Here is a 19,400-nt window from a genome sequence, read left to right on the forward strand (position 1 = left end):
TGCCCCTTTGGATACTGTCGGGGGGGGATAGCCTATCAGGGGAAAACAGCAGCAGCCAGAGCAGTGGCACCACGGCTGGCTCTGATGTTCAGCAGGGAGGGCCAAAGCGCAGAAGAGCAATAGTCATAGGGGACTCTATAGTCAGGGGCACAGATAAGCGCTTCTGTGGACGTGAAAGAGACTCCAGGATGGTATGTTGCCCCCCTGGTGTCAGAGTCCAGGATGTCTCAGGACGGGTAGTGGGCATCCTGAAGGGGGAAGGCAAACAGGCAGAGGTCGTTGTACATATTGGTACTAACGACATAGGCAGGAAGGGGCATGAGGTCCTGCAGCAGGAGTTCAGGGAGCTAGGCAGAAAGTTAAAAGACAGGACCTCTAGGGTTGTAATCTCGGATTACTCCCTGTGCCACGTGCCAGTGAGGCTAGAAATAGGAAGATAGAGCAGCTAAACACGTGGCTAAACAGCTGGTGTAGGAGGGAGGGTTTCCGTTATCTGGACCACTGGGAGCTCTTCCGGGGAAGGTGTGACCTATATAAGAAGAACGGGTTGCATCTAAACTGGAGAGGCATAAATATCCTGGCCGCGAGGTTTGCTATTGTCACATGGGAGGGTTAAACTAGTATGGCAGGGGGGTGGGTACCGGAGCAATAGTTCAGAAGGTGACAGCATTGAGGGAGAACTAGGGAATAGGGGCAGTATAGCTCTGAGGAAGAGCAGACAGGGAGATGTTGCTGAACACAGCAGGTCTGGTGGCCTGAAGTGCATATGTTTCAATGCAAGAAATATTACAGGTAAGACAGATGAACTTAAGAGCTGGGATTAGTACTTGGAACTATGATGTTGTTGCCATTACAGAGACCTGGTTGAGGGAAGGACAGGATTGGCAGCTAAACGTTCCAGGATTTAGATGTTTCAGGCGGGATAGAGGGGGATGTAAAAGGGGTGGCGGAGTTGCGCTCCTGGGTAGGGAGAATATCACAGCTGTACTACGGGAGGACATCTCAGAGGGCAACAAGGCTATATGGGTAGAGATCAGGAATAAGAAGGGGGCAGTCACAATGTTGGGGGTTTACTACAGGCCTCCCAATAGCCAGCGGGAGATAGAGGAGCAGATAGGTAGACAGATTTTGGAAAAGAGTAAAAACAACAGGGTTGTGGTGATGGGAGACTTCAACTTCCCCAATATTGACTGGGACTCACTTAGTGCTAGGGGCTTAGACGGGACAGAGTTTGTAAGGGGCATCTAGGAGGGCTTCTTAAAATAATATTTAGATAGTCCAACTAGGGAAGGGGCTGTACTGGACCTGGTATTGGGGAATGAGCCCAGCCAGGTGGTAGAAGTTTCAGTAGGGGAGCATTTTGGGAACAGTGACCACAGTTCAGTAAGTTTTAAAGCGCTGGTGGACAAGGATAAGAGTGGTCCTAGGGTGAATGTGCTAAATTGGGGGAAAGCTAATTATCATAATATTAGGCGGGAACTGAAGAACCTAGGTTGGGGGCGGATGTTTGAGGGTAAATCAACATCTGACATGTGGGAGGCTTTCAGATGTCAGTTGAAAGGAATTCAGGACCGGCATGTTCCTGTGCAGAAGGATAAATATGGCAAATTTTGTGAACCTTGTATAACAAGAGATATTGTGGGCCTCGTCAAAAAGAAAAAGGAGGCATTTATCAGGGCTTGAAGGCTGGGAACAGATGGAAAGTAGGAAGGAACTTAAGCAAGGAGTCAGGAGGGCTAGAAGGGGTCACGAAAAGTAATTGGCAAATAGGGTTAAGGAAAATCCCAAGGCTTTCTACACGTACATAAAAAGCAAGAGGGTAGCGAGGGAAAGGGATGGCCCACTGAAGGATAGGCAAGGGAATCTATGGGAGCCAGAGGAAATGGGCGAGGTACTAAATGAATACTTTGCATCAGTATTCACCAAAGAGAAGGAATTGGTGGATGTTGAGTTTGGACAAGGGTGTGACGATAGCCTGGGTCACATTGAGCTCCAAAAAGACGAGGTGTTAGACGTCTTGAAAAATATTACGGTAGATAAGTCCCCAGGGCCTGATGGGATCTACCCCAGAATACTGAAGGAGGCTAGAGAGGAAATTGCTGAGGCCTTGACAGAAATCTTTGGATCCTCACTGTCTTCAGGTGATGTCCTGGAGGACTGGAGAATAGCCAATGTTGTTCCTTTATTTAAGAAGAGGAGCAAGGATAATCCAGGGAACTACAGGCCGGTGAGCCTTATGTCAGTGGTAGGGAAATTACTGGAGAGAATTCTTCGAGACAGGATCTACTCCCATTTGGAAGCAAATGGACGTATTCGCGAGAGGCAGCATGGTTTTGTGAAGGAGAGATCGTGTCTCACTAACTTGATAAGAGTTTTTCGAAGAGGTCACAAAGATGATTAATGCAGGTAGGGCAGTGGATGTTGCCTACATGGACTTCAGCAAGGTCCCTCATGGTAGACTGGTACAAAGGGTGAAGTCACATGGGATCAGGGGTGAGCTGGCAAGATGGATACAGAACTGGCTAGGTCATAGAAGGCAGAGAGTAGCAATGGAAGGGTGCTTTTCAAATTGGAGGGCTGTGACTAGTGGTGTTCCGCAGGGATCAGTGCTGGGACCGTTGCTGTTCGTAGTATACATAAATGATTTGGAGGAAAATGTAACTGGTCTGATTAGTAAGTTTGCAGACGACACAAAGGTTGGTGGAATTGGGGATAGCGATGAGGACTGTCAGAGGATACAGCAGGATTTAGATCGTTTGGAGACTTGGGCGGCGAGATGGCAGATGGAGTTTAATCCGGACAAATGTGAGGTAATGCATTTTGGAAGGTCTAATGCAGGTAGGTAATATACAGTGAATGGTAGAACCCTCAAGAGTATTGAAAGTCAGAGAGATCTAGGTGTACAGGACCACAGGTCACTGAAAAGGGCAACACAGGTGGAGAAGGTAGTCAAGAAGGCATATGGCATGCTTGCCTTCATTGGCCGGGGCATTGAGTATAAGAATTGGCAAGTCATGTTGCAGCTGCATAGAACCTTAGTTAGGCCACACTTGGAGTATAGTGTTCAATTCTGGTCGCCATACTACCATAAGGATGTGGAGGCTTTAGAGAGAGTGCAGAAGAGATTTACCAGGATGTTGCCTGGTATGGAGGGCATTAGATCTGAGGAAAGGTTGAATAAACTTGGTTTGTTTTCACTGGAACTACGGAGGTTGAGGGGTGACCTGATAGAGGTCTACAAAATTATAAGGGGCATAGACAGAGTGGATAGTCAGAGGCTTTTTCCCAGGGTAGAGGGGTCAATTACTAAGGGGCATAGGTTTAAGGTGCGAGGGGCAAGAGGAGATGTACGAGGCAGGTTTTTTACTCAGAGGGTAGTGGGTGCCTGGAACTCGCTGCCGGAGGAGGCGGTGGAAGCAGGCACGATAGTGACATTTAAGGGGCATCTTGACAAATACATGAATAGGATGGGAATAGAGAGATACGGACCCAGGAAGCGTAGAAGATTTTAGTTTAAACGGGCAGCATGGTCGGCGCAGGCTTGGAGGGCCGAAGGGCCTGTTCCTGCGCTGTACTTTTCTTTGTTCTTATCCTCCACCTTTCCGATCTCCTTCGCCGTATCCTGCTTCCTGAGTTGGTGAGCCAAATCATACTCGCCTTTTCCCCATATTCATACACTGCCTCCCCTGACCCTCCGCAGCTGCCCACTGCCTTTCCCGTGGATACCAACCTGAACTCCATCTGGAGCTTCTGCCGCCCCTTCAACAGCCCAGCCTTCGGGGCCTCCGAATATCATAGATAGATCAGAATTTACAGTGCAGGAGGCCATTCGGCCCATCGAGTCTGCACCGGCTCTTGGAAAGAGCACCCTACCCAAGGTCAATACCTCCACCCTACCCCCATAACCCAGTAACCCCACCCACCACTAAGGGCAATTTTGGACTCTAAGGGCAATTTATCATGGCCAATCCACCTAACCTGCACATCTTTGGACTGTGGGAGGAAACCGGAGCACCCGGAGGAAACCCACGCACACACGGGGAGGATGTGCAGACTCCGCACAGAGTGACCCAAGCCGGAATCGAACCTGGGACCCTGGAGCTGTGAAGCAATTGTGCTATCCACAATGCTACCGTGCTGCTGGTATCTCCTAACCATCCACAGAATCTCAACCACCAGCCTAGCCATCTCTGCCCACTCCGTCCTATACCTGTGCGCCCGATCGAGATAAAGGTTGGGCCGCGGACATGACCCTGAGGAATTCCTGCAGCGATGTCTCGGTCCTGAGATGACTGACCTCCAACCACCACAACCATCTTCCTTTGTGCTAGGTTTGACTCCAACCAATGTAGGTTTCTTCCCCGGATTCCCGTCTTGCTCGGGCGCTTGATCAAATGCTGTCTTGATGTCAAGCACAGTCACGCTCACCTCACCTTTGGAGTTTGGCTATTTGTCCATGTTTGAACCAAGGCTGTAATGAGGTCAGGAGCTGAGTGACCCTGGCGGAACCCCCAACTGAGCGACAGTGAGCAGGTTATTGCTAAGTAAGTGCCACTTCATAGCAATGTGGATGACCCTTTCCATCACTTTATGGATGATTTGAGTGTAGACCGATAGGGCGGTAATTGGTTGGGTTGGATTTGTCCTTCTTTTTGAGTACAGGATATATCTGTGCAACTTTTCACATTGCCGGGTAGATGCCAGTGTTGTAGCTGCACTGGAACAGCTTGGTTACAGAGGCGCCAAGTTCTGAAGCCCAAGTCTTCATTGCTATTGCTGGAGCTTAAGATTGCAGATTAGGATGCACTTTGTAATACGTGTTAATTCTAAAACTTGTGTGTAATTGTTAAGTTAAAGAGGGAGTAAAGGAGTATTGTATTATAATCCAATTATTTCATGCTTAATGGTTTTTTTTCTGGTTGTTAAAACTAGCTACCGGTCCTGTGACTATGCCTCCAGTTTTTGTATTAAAAAAAAGATAAAAGTTACAGTCTTTTGAGTCAGGGTTCCATTTTGGGAACTTCCTGTCCAGTTATAACATCAACTGGGATTGTAACAATTGTCCGACCCTTACTCTATCATTTTTCCAAATAAAGACGCATAAACATCTGAAATAGTTGTGAAAATTTTAATCGCATGAAATATGAAAATAAAATCAGTAGAAACATTCAATTGAAATAGATCAATTACGAATATAAACTTAACATTCGAAGTATTAAACACTGATGTCAGATTTGATTTATAACAACTCTGAACACTGTTTCTAAAGATTGATTGAAAAAATTCAGATATTTAACAGAACATACTTTCCTAGCAGCTGAAAAGTTGCAACCACGATCGGTGGAAAGGTCAGGGAGTGATTTATTTTTCAACAGCACGAAGCATATTACCGCAAGCTGCTCAGGCATTCTAAATCTTTGTAAACTGCTTACTGTGCTCCAAATCTTAAATGTGATCTGCCTCAAGAGTCTCAAAGCAATGAAACACCAGCAGTGGAATTACAGAACCCAGAGCTTGTGAATAACAGAAAGCAGCATCACACATTGTCCTTGCATGCGGTACCCTTATGGCCTTTCCAGTAAGCTGAAGTCTCCAGCAAATTCCAGTGGCTCAGTAGCAATTTGTTTTGTAAGAAAAAATAGAAAATACAAATGGCTTTCATTCCATGTTTTGCTTTGTCTAAAAGTTCGATGAAAGCATTTTTAAGTGCAATAAATACAACTTCCCCCAGCGATACCACAAAAGCTCGTCTTTTGTTCCTCCAGAGTCAGGGGGTTCAGTTAATCATTTTCAAGATGTAGAGTATTCCGATGTTATCAATAGTCACATAGGTCTTGAAGTCAGATGAAACATGTATGGACTTCAGGTTTGTCCCATTAGTGTAGAATGTCTGAAGTGATTCTCCAGTAGTCATATCCCACCACTGCAAAAGAAATATAGTTAATTTAGTTTTTACCATCCATTTTTATGATTAAATGCAATCTCTATTTGGTAGCACCGAGTAGAAGCTTTTTCTGTTTCACTTTGAATGGAGTTTCTCAATGACAAAAGGGAGAGGTAATAAAGTAAAAGACCAAGATCCACAGTGCATGATGGTCTCATCTATTCACACGCTTGACTGTTCCAAGGCAGTAACATATGAAAGCACATGGTGATGGGGGAGAAAAAAAAAACCACCAACAAGGAGTGGAAGAATTCATACTCTTTCACTTTATGCAATGTGTGCAGGAACGCAAATTGTCACATCAGCTGACACGAGGCCTGGTTTCAGTGACAGCAAACTGCAGCTCGACTCGTTTCAATCCAAATTGGCCAATTTTGCTTTAATAGGTAGCCATGGGTCGAAAGCACAGGTCCATCACTGGGCTGCAAGAATCTCAATATTACAATAATTATACACCAATCTCAGCCTGAAAGAGGCTATAGGTGTGAATTAAAGCAGTTTAGCTCCTGTGAATATTTTTTTTAAATCTATTTTTAAATGAAACATACTTTGAATACATGCCAAATTTAATTTGTCTAAAAACAATTTGAAAATCATGAAATCATACATCCTTCTGGCAAGAGTCAGTTAAATTCTGTCTTAACAGTGGCGATGTATGAAAGAAAACACTCACATGCCAATCTTCATTTTTAATATTTCACACTATGACTTTATGTAAGCATCCCCACATAACATTCCAGGCATAAACATGTCACCAAGTGACAGCAGTTGTGAACATTTTAAAATAACATTTACAAATTTAAAATTTATGTTCAACGTGTCAATCATTCTCGTGATGAATCATTTTAAAATCTGAACTGAATACTTCTACACAGAGCTCTCGAGCACTTAACAGCTCCATTTCTCATGGCAGTTTGCACATGCAACAGTCCATTATTGAATAATGCACCGCATAGACAAATGTTCAGCATGTCCATTTGCTTCTGGGAAAAAAGCCAGATTTTCCAAGTGATTTTTTCCCCCTAATGTTTAGAGAGGGATAAAGGTCGTTGATGGCACATTTCAATAAAATACATGACTTGCATACAAAGTGACAGAAGGGATAACTCGGGATGGCTAAGCTGATTTGCCAATGCTTTTATTTGAAGTTTTAATTTTTTTTCATAGCATCTGACATCCATTGGAGATTATCCTGGGCCTGAATTTTACATCCCTAATGATTGACAGGCCCACTGCCATTTCACTCTCAATTGAGCATTGATTGGCAGAGGGCGGGCGGGGCTTCCGTCCATCCTTGGAAGGAAGCTCCACCATGGAGAGCTGTCGGCCAGTCACATTGGCTGACAGCTCTCCAGCCCGTCTCGGCACAGCACCGCAGAGGTCAGAAGAGGTACTTAGCGCTCTGGAACCACAACCAAGGCAAATCCGGAGGGCGGGAGGGTAAAGGATGAGCTGGGAGGGTGTCAGAGGGGGCATTATAGATGTTTGGGTGGGGGGGGGAGTGAATCTGGGGCCTTCAGATTGAGGCACTTTAATAATAAGAATAATCTTTATTGCCACAATTAGGCTTACATTAGAACTGCAATGAAGTTACTGTGAAAAGCTCCTAGTCGCGACATTCCAGCGCCTGATCAGGTACACAGAGGGAGAACTCAGAATGTCCAAATTACCTATTAGCACGTCTTTCGGGACTTATGGGAGGAAACCCAGGCAGACACGGGTAGAACGTGCAGACTCCGCACAGACAGTGACCCAAGCCGAGAATCGAACCTGGGACCCTGGTGCTGTGAAGCCATAGTGTTAACCACTATGCTACTTACTCTCCCGAGATGATGATTCATTACTGTGTCAGTTTCTCACCCTCCTATTCTTCTGTAGAAGGATCATTTAGGTCCTAAATGTTAACTTGTGTTTCTCTCCACAGATGCTGCCAGACCTGTTGAGTTTATCCAACATTTTCTGTTTTTACCACGACTGATTGCCCACTTGCACCTAGATGATCCAATTTAACCCAAGTCTAGTACTGGAATATCCACACTCCATTATTCTTAAGACTGCCAAATGTTTTATTACGTTTTGTCACCAGTAACACAAATTTTCATCTGTTTCAAATGCACATTATTACAACATCATAATTAGGCTTAAAGAAAGAGAGAACATTTTTTGATGTTTCAAATCTACATGATTATTTAGGATTATGAATGCACTTTACACAAACCCTTGTCAGGTCTCCAAATAGAAAGAACTTACATAAGAATTCCCCAAAATATTTCTCAAATGCAAGTATTTTTTAAAGTGCAGTCATTGTTATAATGTAGGGAACACAGCAGCCAACTGACGCACAACAAACTCCCACAACACAGCACTGTGATAATGATCAGATAGCTTGTGGCTAAGAGCAAGTCTGGTTCAGTCAGACAGAGTAACCACACGTAGGTTAGCAGAGAGTCGAACTCATCGAGAACTGTGCTAACTGGTTCAATAAATCAGATTGAACTAACTTCAAGGTCTGGAGTATCTTTTGGTTAAAGCTGTATACAGTTGCAGCCTGTGTTATCCTAGAGTACATAACACAACAGTACACATACAGCAAAACATCAGAAAAAGGTAAGAAAAGAACCTTATTCACCAATTTTCTAAATGCAATGCCACAAGAGATTGATGCATGCCTGCATGGTATGTATGTATTTATATTCTGGCTATATCTGCTTTCAACTGCTGCGTCAACAAAGCTAGTTAATATTTCAGGATATCAAAATATAAGCAACACATGCTAAGTCATATCAGATTTGGTTTGCCTTAAGTTCTTAATCAGATTGCAAGACTGCACATGAGCCTAACGTCAGACTATGGTTCCAAATCATTTCATTCAGCTGTCTTGCAGTATTCATTGTTATTTGAATTATTCTTCACAATTAGACTCATAGATTTTCTACAGTGCAGGAGGAGTCCATTCGGCCTAGCGAGTTTGCACCGAGCCTCTGAAAGAGCACCCTACTTAGGCCCACTGCCTCTTACCATCCCTGTCACCCCACCTAACCATTGGACACCAAGGAGCAATTTAGCATGGCCAATCCACATAAGCTGAACACCATTGGACCATGGAAGGAAACCGGAGCACCCGGAGGAAATTCACTCAGAAACTGGGAGAACGTCCAAACTCCACACAGTCACCCGAGGTTGGAATTGACCCCAGGTCGGATCCCTGGTGCTGGGGGCTAACCACTGTGCCACCCAATTCAGGAGTGTGGATGCCAGAATGATAAAGTACATTTCGCTAAGCACGTTTAGTATTTGGTTTTGATTCTAGACTAGACGAATACTAAAAGTAAATTTCAGTGCAAGGTTCCAAGTCTGACTAACTGCTGCCAGTCTCCAAAAATTATTCATTAATACGGGACAAGAAATTGCTGATCAGGGCAGGCGTGAGACAGAAGGTATCATGTTTGCACAGATGAGAGAGCCTTCAGCTGGTCACATGAAACCTGACCAGGAAAGACTTGATGCGGAATCTGGGAACAAAAGATGTAAAATTATTCCCAAAAGATAGCACTGACATTTACTTCAATCACTCACTTAAAAAGGAACATATTTTCTAGTTTCACGCTTGGTAAATGGCCAGCAATGTAAAGTTACCAAATACCAGGGATTTCACAAGCAATTTCTTTCCAGGTGCCAGCAAAATGGGCTAATGCACGATTTTGTGAACTGCAATTAATATTGCCAAAATATTGTTAAATATTAATGCTTGTTTCAATGTTTTAGCTATAACAATTACAGGATCTAATCAACGATGAAGAATTAAGTTAGTCCCTTGTCTAACTATTGGTATTTTAAAATTATTGGGTTGAAAGTGTTTGTGCTGTTCTGGTTCTCATTGCAATGAACAGCAAGTAAACTGCATGGGTCTAACATGCACGGGAGAACTGCAGCAACATAAATATGGCTGACACTGCTTAGGGTTACATTTACTGTTGCTTCCAACAAAGGAACTTTATTATACCGACCTAGCACTCTGTCAAAATCAAGTATGACAGCTTTAATACATTTCTTTCCCAAGGAGCATTTTCAAAATATACGATCACTTTGCTGCACAAAATGAGTGCAGCATAACTTATGCCATAGGTTAGTCAGACCTTACTGAACTGCGTCAACACTGATATTCTGTAATGAAAGGCTCTTGCAATCTAAAAATTGTTTATCCAGATATGATAAAGTCATTCTCTCAGAAGGAAGCTATTCTCGATGTCAGAACAGCATAAGTAGTTCATCAAACAAATGCCAAACGGAATCCATGCAAACAAAGAAAAATAGCCATTATTTCGAGAAACTCACACCTGGGGTGAGTTCTGCTGTGCAATTTTCCATAATGGTGGCTGTCAAGATACTGTGCTGCAAATTGATGCATTGACGCCAGCACACCGGTGGAAAGGAATTTTACATTCAGCAGAGTGAGGGATCTAACCAAAAAAAATTAATGCAGCCCGCAGTGTGGAACCAACATGCTGTGGATCTGAAAGATTTGTTTCCTAATGGCAGACCCTCTGGCAAGTTATTTATCATTAGGTTTGCACATACCAATGCATGTTAACTTATTCTGACCACATAAAAGGAGAAACACTGGGTGATATTTCATTCTCCCAATGAAACCACTTTCCAGCATTGTTCCAACATCTGGAAAAGCCAGGCGGAATGTTAAATCCGACTTATAATTCATGTTAAATTAAGGCAATTAAGAAATTACTGTCACCACCTGCAAAAAAACCAGATATAAACGTAATCACTTATGAAATTCATTACATTCAGTAACGTAATCACATTTTTCAATGCAAAAGGTAACCAGGTGCTTTCTTTGCTGTCCAATGTAGCTTCCCTTCCATGATAAACGGCAGCATCAGCAAAAACAATCAAGTTATGAAAAGAATATTAGAAGTAAGACACTGCATTGATAAATGGAAATTATTGACCAGTTGCTCAGAGATCATTCAGAGTGTGCTCACAGGATTTCATGTTTTATTAATATGCACCACAGCAATTAGTGCAGTACTCCATCCAAAAGAAATGCCATTTTATTTGGCCCATGATTGATCTCAATTTCCCACGGTATTATTTTATGGTGTGCTGCAAGTTGAATCTTTGTGGGATTCAACATGCGAGTGCACTGGGCAACTGATTTAATGGGGGGGTATATTTAACTTCATGTAAAATTAAATGTCTTGCACATGACATAAAATGAGCTATTATTCCCCACAATCATGGACACTGTGAAGGGGGGGGGGGGTCCTGAGGCGAGACCCCTTAAAACCAGATAGCTAGGATAACACTAGAGTAGCTCTACATAAGAGTTCATTGAGGACTGAAACTAATCATAGAAAATATATCCAGTAATCATTATTAACTATTAAACATGGATTCTTAGAACATAGCAGTAACAAGCATTTAAACTCTTGCTGATAGTAGTGGCTGCAATGTATGATGGGATTTAAGCTAGCTAACTAGACCACATTCCAAAGAAAGACAGAGTCATACAGAAATAATGTGGTCAGCAGAAACACATCCAGAGTAAGCAGTTCTTATCAGCACCCCCAGGCATCCTGCACTCATACAGACAATGGCACAGCTAGGAGCCACACTGAGATAAGAGAAATGAGAGTAGGGGAGAGCGAAAGACAGCGGATGCGAGGGTCTTGAAAAACAACAGATGGCCAGGGACCAGGATGAGGCTAAATCACGAGCTAATCACGCAATCACCATGCTGCCCAAAGTAAAATTCATTGGTCAAGGTAAAGTCTATAGCTACAAGGATTGGACCGAGTCCAGATGAGGCAAGGCTTCTGATTGTTGGAAATTGTATAACTATTGACCGAGAGCAATGTAAAGCAGAGCGCTTTTGATGCATATCCAAATCATTATCTCGTACATTGACCAAGCTTGGAAAGTAAAGCCGTCTTAACCAGAGTTGCTGTCTCAGTGAGTCTTTGTGTTAGCTGGGCTGCAGTTAGGTGGGGTGATTCCCCACGTAAAAGCCAGCAGAAAACGCTGTCTCTGAAAATGATCCTACACACTGAATGAGCCAAATTGTTTTCAAATGACAATATCTGGGATTCCAGGGTTTTTACTGATGGATTTGGAAATTCCACCTACCTTCCTGTGCTTTGGGGTGGAACATGCTGTTTCTAGATCTATTTTGACTATTCTTTCTTGCCTCCTCAACCTTTAATTGAACATTTAAAACATTCCATAAAAGTTGTGTGCTATGTTTCCTCACAAGCAATGACGGGATACCTGAACTTCAATTCCAGAGTTTAGTTGTCTCTTTTATCAGTATTTGACCTAACATGTGAGCATTGACATTCATTTTATGTTCAGGAAATTTTTCAAAAGTATTTTTTGAGACAGTGCTAAGTGTTAATTTCCATAGAAATAAGCTCCTTAATATTCTTCCCCATTTTTGTTCTGAACAGTGCTCATATTCTGACTTTTGAGGGTTCTTGCACAAACATGTGCTCGGCAAACTGGACTGGTAGCAGCAATTGCGGTTCAATCACACAAGGGGCGTGATTCTCCGACACCCCACCAGGTCGGAGAATCGCCGGGAGCTGGCGTGAATTCCGCCCCCGCCGTGTCCCGAATTCTCCGCCACCAGAGATTCGGCGGGGGCAGGAACCGCGCCGCGCTGGTCGGCGGGAATCGCGCCGGTCGGCGGGCCCACCCCCGGCGATTCTCCGGCCCGCGATGGGCCGAAGTCCCGCTGCGGTCAACCCTCCCCCGCCGGCGTGGATTAAACCACCTACCTTACCGGTGGGAGCAGGCGGGCTCCGGGGTCCTGGGTGGGGGGGGGGGGGGCGCGCAGGGTGATCTGGCCCCGGGGGCTGCCCCCACGGTGGCCTGGCCCGCGATCGGGGCCCACCGATCGGCCGGCGGGCCTGTGCCGTGGGGGCACTCTTTTTCTTCCGCCTGCGCCATGGTCTTCACTATGGCAGAGGCGGAAGAGACCCCCTCCCCTGCGCATGCGCGGGGATGCCGTGAGCGGCCACTGACACTCCCGTGCATGCGTCGCCTGGCTAAGTCCTTTCGGTGTCGGCTGGCGTGGCGCCAAAGGCCTTTCCTGCCAGCCGGCGGAGCGGAAACCACTCCAGCGCGGGCCTAGCCCCTAAAGGTTCGGAGAATTCCGCACCTTTGGGGCAGCCCGACGCCGGAGTGATCCGCGCCGTTTTTGCCGCCGGGTAGCGGACATCCCGCCAGTTTGCGGAGAATCCCGCCCATGGTTTCCTAACTATAGCTGTTGTGTCATTGTTGGCAGGCCTATTTTTGAATAAGGAAATAGTGTTAATTATCTATCTCACTTGTGTTTTTAGAACTAATGAAACTGTAAGCATCTCAAACAACCTGATCTTCAAGAGAAGTGAAGTTGTAGTAAGACCTCTTATCACAAAATGTCAATTCAGGGTTAAATCTTTTTTGGGGACCCTACCAAATATCTCGTAGTCCACCCAGTATCAAGTTTTAATTTTACAACACACACCCGGGAGACTCAATTTACTTAATTGGGTCAATCAGGTCAGCTAGAAGGCTCTACACATAATTCTGTGAAATCTTGAATACGTTTTTCAACATATTTCCGACAGTCTTTAAATATTTTGTCAGAACCTTAATAAAATACGGTGCTCTCATTTTGCATCTTGCTTAACTGGAGAACATGCTTCCTAGGTTGCAAAGAATCAGAAATTGTGTACATGTTGTGGATGTATTACAAAATATCTAGCTGCTATTTTTGCATGAGTTAATAGCAATGCAGGAAGTGTCAATCTCAGCCCTTGTTCCCTCCGAAATTTGACCCCATAAGATTTGCCCTTTGTCGATCTAGCCCAGTGCTGGGCAACCTCGGTTAGTAGGTGGGCCGCATGAGTGGCCCCTCCCTTCATCTCAGTGGACTGCAAGATCGAAATCAGGCTTGCTCACTAACCATGACCGCATGAAATGAAATACATTTTGATTCACTCTGAATATTTCATAATGAGTTATAGAAAATGCTTAATCATTCATACATTTACAGAATCATCAACTTTAAACAATAAAAATGAAAATAAATATTTACACGTTGGATGCTGAGTGAGTGCACAGCCCTCACAATCAATGTTGTGTGCAATCAGCATGCACCTCACTTCACTTTCTATTGCTTTAACTGCGTATCATTTCAGCCATACTGGTCCGGGGACAGACATCAGCAGAATGTGGAAACTGCACTTGGGCAATGGTAACCAAAATGTCTCAGAACTCAGATGGTTCGCATGTGGCCCCTGGGACACCGGTTTCCCACCACTGATCTAGCCCACTTCATCTCTTCTGCTGCTTCGCCCTTACTCTTTGCTGTTCTTTGTTCTTTCACGCCACCTGGGCAGTCAGTTCCCTGCCACGTACATCTATCCATGACAATCTTCTGCCTTTCAGGGGTCTTTCACCACCCATGCACCCCTCCCCCCTCCCCCAATTCACTCTTCTGCTGCTTATTCTAATTTTAGCCCAAAATTAACTGCAAATTTAACTGTTGGTTAGCTCAAACCCCATCCCCTAGCATGACCTTGAGAGGTCTGATAACAATCTGGACTTTCTTTTTTTTCAAGGGGCAATTTAGTGTGGCCAATCCACCTAACCCTGCACATCTTTGGGTTGTGGGGGTGAAACCCATGCAGGCATGGGGAGAATGTGCAAACTCCACACTGACAGTGACCCAGGACTGGGATACGAACCCAGGTCCTCAGTGCTGCAGTCCCAGTGCTAACCACTGCGCCATATGCCGCCCCCTTCAATCTGGACTTTCATGGATTTTCTCTCAAATCTGGCTTCAAATACCAGGGGCCCCCTGGGAATCAAGATCACATCGCTGAGCTGGACTACACTGGATAACCTTTTGTTTATAATCTGTTCTTCTTGGATTTCTAAATTGTACAAAACATCTGGAAATACCTAGATCTTCTCTTCAAGTTTGGCTTCAAATTCCTGGACTTCGCTCGATATCAAGAACCCATTTATTATCTGGATCACATTACGTTAACAATGTGGCTAGCATAAAATTAGCTTGAAATAGATAACGGAATGGGTTAGTGCTTTAAGTTAATTTTTTATAGAAATTGCATAAGGCTTCACTGTCATGGAAACCAGGCTAAAGAAATCATTATTCTTCGACAAGGTGAGCTAGTTTGAACAAAGAGCCAGAGTTGAATGTATTCAATTATGTGCAGAAGAGACCAGATGTGACTGCGGTGCACAATAGCACATTTTAACATCCTGAGATGGAATAAGAACAGCATTGAATGATCATTTTAAATGCCTGTCAGCAGGTCTTAATAACAGTCTCAGATAGAAATGACTGACAATAGAATGAATGGGGAGTTAGTATGATACCAGAGACGGGGAGGATACTCGTCTGGTAAAGACAGCTCGAGAGATGGGAAGGAAAATGTGAGGTAAGAGTGATCCAATATAACCAGAATACATGTGAAAGCTCATGGGCTAATGGAAGGTAGATTGACAGCAAAGGACTCAGAAATAAAGGGGGCAGCACAGTGGGTTAGCCCTGCTGCCTCACGGTGCCGAGGTCCCAGGCTCGATTCTGTCTGTGTCACTGTCATTGTGGAGTTTGCACGATCTCCCCGTGTTTGCGTGGGTTTCGCCCCCACAACCCAAAGCTGTGCAGGCTAGGTGGATCAGTCACGCTAAATTGTCCCTTAATTGGAAAAAAATAATTGGGTACTCTAAATTTAAAAAAAAAAGAAATAAAGTAAACTTTCATAGACCAATAAGCCTGGTCAGCAATCCATCCAGGATTGCACTCCTGAAAAAAAGGGGCTAAAGTAAGGGACTCTGGGAAAATTGCATGCCGTAGGTGGTGGGAAAGGACTCTGAAGGAAGACCGGTTAAGCAATCCCAAGATGCTCCGTGAAGCTGAGATGACTTTAGCACAATGTGAAATAAGGAAGAGCTGTTTGTGCATGCAAGCCATCCTGCCCAATCTGGACTGGTACTTTGCTACTTGTCACAGTCATATGTTTTTGGAGCACAACCAGTGATGTTACATCCTGCCTTAAACTCTTATTAACACTCAACATCCCACTATACTGGTTCGCAAAAGGCCTGTTTGATTGATTGGTTGAATAACGATGACAGTCGGGTAACATTCCACCTTTGGATTCACAAAGATTAAAATTCCCTCTGAAACCTGTGGCTCCGGAGGCTGATGTGGCTCCTTTACAGATTCCAATCTTCTTCAGTTGGTTGACATTGACATGAATAAAGCCAAATAATAATCAAATCAAGAAAACTAAGAACAGTGTTTTTCATTGTGGGGATTAAAAGCTAATCACCATACTGGACTTTACAATTTCAAATGATGATTTGAATGAGAAGCATCATTGCGCTCTGAATAAACCTATTTGCATGGTATAGTTGCACCTTGCTTCTAACATATTCCTATGTTTCAAGGAACTATTATAGTTGCAACTATTTTAAAAAATATAGCTGTGATGATAAATAATTCTGAATGTGCTATTGGAAGCTTCTTTTTTAAAACACGAGAACAAATAGTTGAAAATATTGTCTTATTTTGGCTCAATTTAATTAGTTTGCCTTAAAGATGACTTTACTGACAAAATTAGCAGCACAGTGGTTAGCACTGCTGCCTCACAGTGCCAGGGACCTGCATTCAATTCTGGCGTTGGGTCACTGTCTGTGTGGAGTTTGCAGTTTCTCCCCATGTCTAGGTTTCCTCCGGGTGCTCCGGTTTCTTCCCACAGTCCAAAGATGTGCAGGCTAGGTGAATTGGCAATGTTAAAATTACCCCTTAGTGTCCAAAGATGTGCAAGTTAAGTGGGGTTATGGGGTTACGGGGATAGGGCCGGGGAGTGGACCCAGGTGGGGTACTCTTTCAGAGCATTGGTGCAGACTTTATGGGCCAAATGCCTCCTTCTGCACTGCAGGAATTCTATGATACCAGAGACACTTGGCAATTAGCCACGCAGTTAGTTTAGAAATGTCAACTGTCTTGTTAACTTCCAGTAACTCTTTTTTTGAAAAAGACTGTTCAGATTAAAAACACTGCTGAATACCATAAGGACCAACTTCTATGTCCGATCTGGGTTGCTCTTGCACAATATTTAAAGTAACTTCAATCACTTTATTGTCTTTGCCCCACCACTGCTGTAACTGAGAGCTTGCTGAGCCAATAACCGGCCACTGGTTATATTGGCTTTGCAGCTTTGGGCCTTGCCAGGGAAACAAAATTGTTCAGCTGGGCAAAGAACAAACCTCTGCTGCTTCTAGATTTTATGCTGTTCTCCAACTTCCCCGTCATCTTTCTGATCCTGCAACTGACTCTGTACCCCTCCTGCATCCTCATTCCCTTGAAAATAGAGGAATGACGTCCAACAAGGAGCTCATTTATTTCGTCTACAAGGTTGGGACCCTCTGATTAGCTGTCTCTGCTGCATTCCTCCCTTCCACTAGTCCACTGGGACAAACTTTCCCAGACACTCTATTCTCCTTTGAACTTGCATCTTTTCCCAGTTTCTCTTCCAGCTCCCTCCAAACCCTCTGCAAACTCACCTTGTCCATGAGACCCATCTCCTGTTCCCGTGACCCTACTTCCACTACTGCTGACCAACCAAATTCCCGTCCTAGTCCCCATGTTAGCCAATATTGTCAACGGTTCTCTCCCTTGAGATGTTGTCTCTTTCTCCTTTAAATCTGCCGTCATCACCCTTCTCCTCAAAAACCCAACACACTGACCTTGCAAACTCCCACCCCGTCTCCACCCTTTCTTTCCCCCAAAGTCTTTGACTGTGTTGTCACCCCCCAAACCCATGCCCATCTTTCCCAGGACTCTGTTTAAATCCCTCCAATGTAACGTGTCACTGATCAGTCACACTATTCTGATTCAGACAGTGTAATGCATTTGAGCTCAGCAATGAGCATTGCTAAGTCAGAGCAGTGACATTCCATTTCCTGGAGACAAGATTGATAAAAAGGCGAGGACAAACACATACTAAGGGTCACATGGGCAGTGAGAAGAAAGTTGTTGGCCTTAGCTGGGTCCTGAGATAAAATGAGATACACAGGCTGACTTGAGAAGAAGTAAAACAAAAAATGAAGAATCTGCTTGCTATTTGAGCTACTGGGGTGTATTTATGTTACTTTTATGTTATTGTAGGAAAGATGGGTAAAGTTTCAAAGTATCTGTAATTGTTAATTTTGTTCGGTCACATTACTTCAGTAAAATAACCAGCTTTGGTCATTGATCTTGCCTTCAGAATATATATCATGGCCACCTCATGAAAGATTGAACAGTCACATGTTTGTACTGTATGCCACATGGGAACATGTTGTCACAGTCCCTTGGAAGGTATAAAACGGAGGAGCCGCAATGTAAAATTACAATGTGATAAGTTTGCATTGGAGGGGTTCCTATCATAAATGTTAATATAGGAATTAATTAATGGAAGATTTTGACACAAAGACATGATAACAGGATGTAGAGTTTGAAGACACGAACTGCATGCAGATGTTGAGTTATGTTGCAAAACTCCAAAATGAAGATTTCAATATTGGACTAAGAATCATGAACCATCAGCGTGGTAGTTATTATTAAAATTGGGGTAAACAAATGATTCAGGCATAATGGTACCACTGCACATATAAACAAATCTTGCCTTCTTGAAAAAGACAGCCATATGATTACACAGGAACATACACGATGTAATAGGTATTACATATCTATTTCTTAATGGCTGAAACACAAGTGGTATGCATACACGCATAAGAAATACTTCTTGGCCAACAACTTCTCCTACTGATACTGGCATATGAACCTAACAAGACTGAGGATCTTCACAAAATATGATATTATGATGATTCCTTGAACTTGATATTCAGCTGCATTAATCTGACAACTGCAAGAAATTGCTCCAAATTTAGACAATTAAGCCGGCAGTAATCTCCCGAGTGATAGATCTCACAGTGTACACCCAAGAAAGGATTAAGTCAATAGCTTAGCAACTTTTCACAGCTGTCCAAATGCAAAGCAAAAATTGATACAGGCACCTCTCCAAAGGCAGGGAAGATTACACAGCTATACTATAATTGATCAATATGATGTTGACATCCCTGAGGGCCCGGGGTGCGGGGAGGAGGAGGAAAGAGAGAACATCAATAGGCTTCAAACCTTTTTATATTCTCCAGGCAGTTTCTAGGCTCAGTAAAGCCTACTTTATTGTGGTGTGGAATTGTTTGACTCTGGATGGGGGAAGGGAGGTGTGCCTGCTGTTATCTAATAAATGTTTTTATAAGTAAAAAATGTACCTCTTCATTCATTCAATGACGAATAAAATTTGTATCAGGCGAACCTGTCCTCAAGTTTTAAAGAGTTAAAACTGGATTTCTCCTCCACATAATACTAGATGAA

General features: G+C 43.8%; 1 protein-coding gene across 2 annotated transcripts in view; it reads right to left on the minus strand.

Moving 5' to 3' along the window:
* Window positions 1–5,114: 5,114 nt before the first annotated feature.
* apaf1 (apoptotic peptidase activating factor 1) overlaps window positions 5,115–19,400 on the minus strand; it is a 311,250-nt gene continuing 296,964 nt past the window's right edge. For both annotated transcript variants that reach the window (XM_072471565.1, XM_072471564.1), the window contains one exon: window positions 5,115–5,923. In XM_072471565.1, the coding sequence (XP_072327666.1) occupies window positions 5,777–5,923 (147 nt within the window). In that variant the 3' untranslated portion in view covers window positions 5,115–5,776. The remainder of the gene's footprint in view (window positions 5,924–19,400) is intronic.

Source organism: Scyliorhinus torazame, chromosome 13, assembly GCF_047496885.1.
Source record: "Scyliorhinus torazame isolate Kashiwa2021f chromosome 13, sScyTor2.1, whole genome shotgun sequence".
In the NCBI taxonomy this organism is placed as follows: Eukaryota; Metazoa; Chordata; class Chondrichthyes; order Carcharhiniformes; family Scyliorhinidae; genus Scyliorhinus; species Scyliorhinus torazame.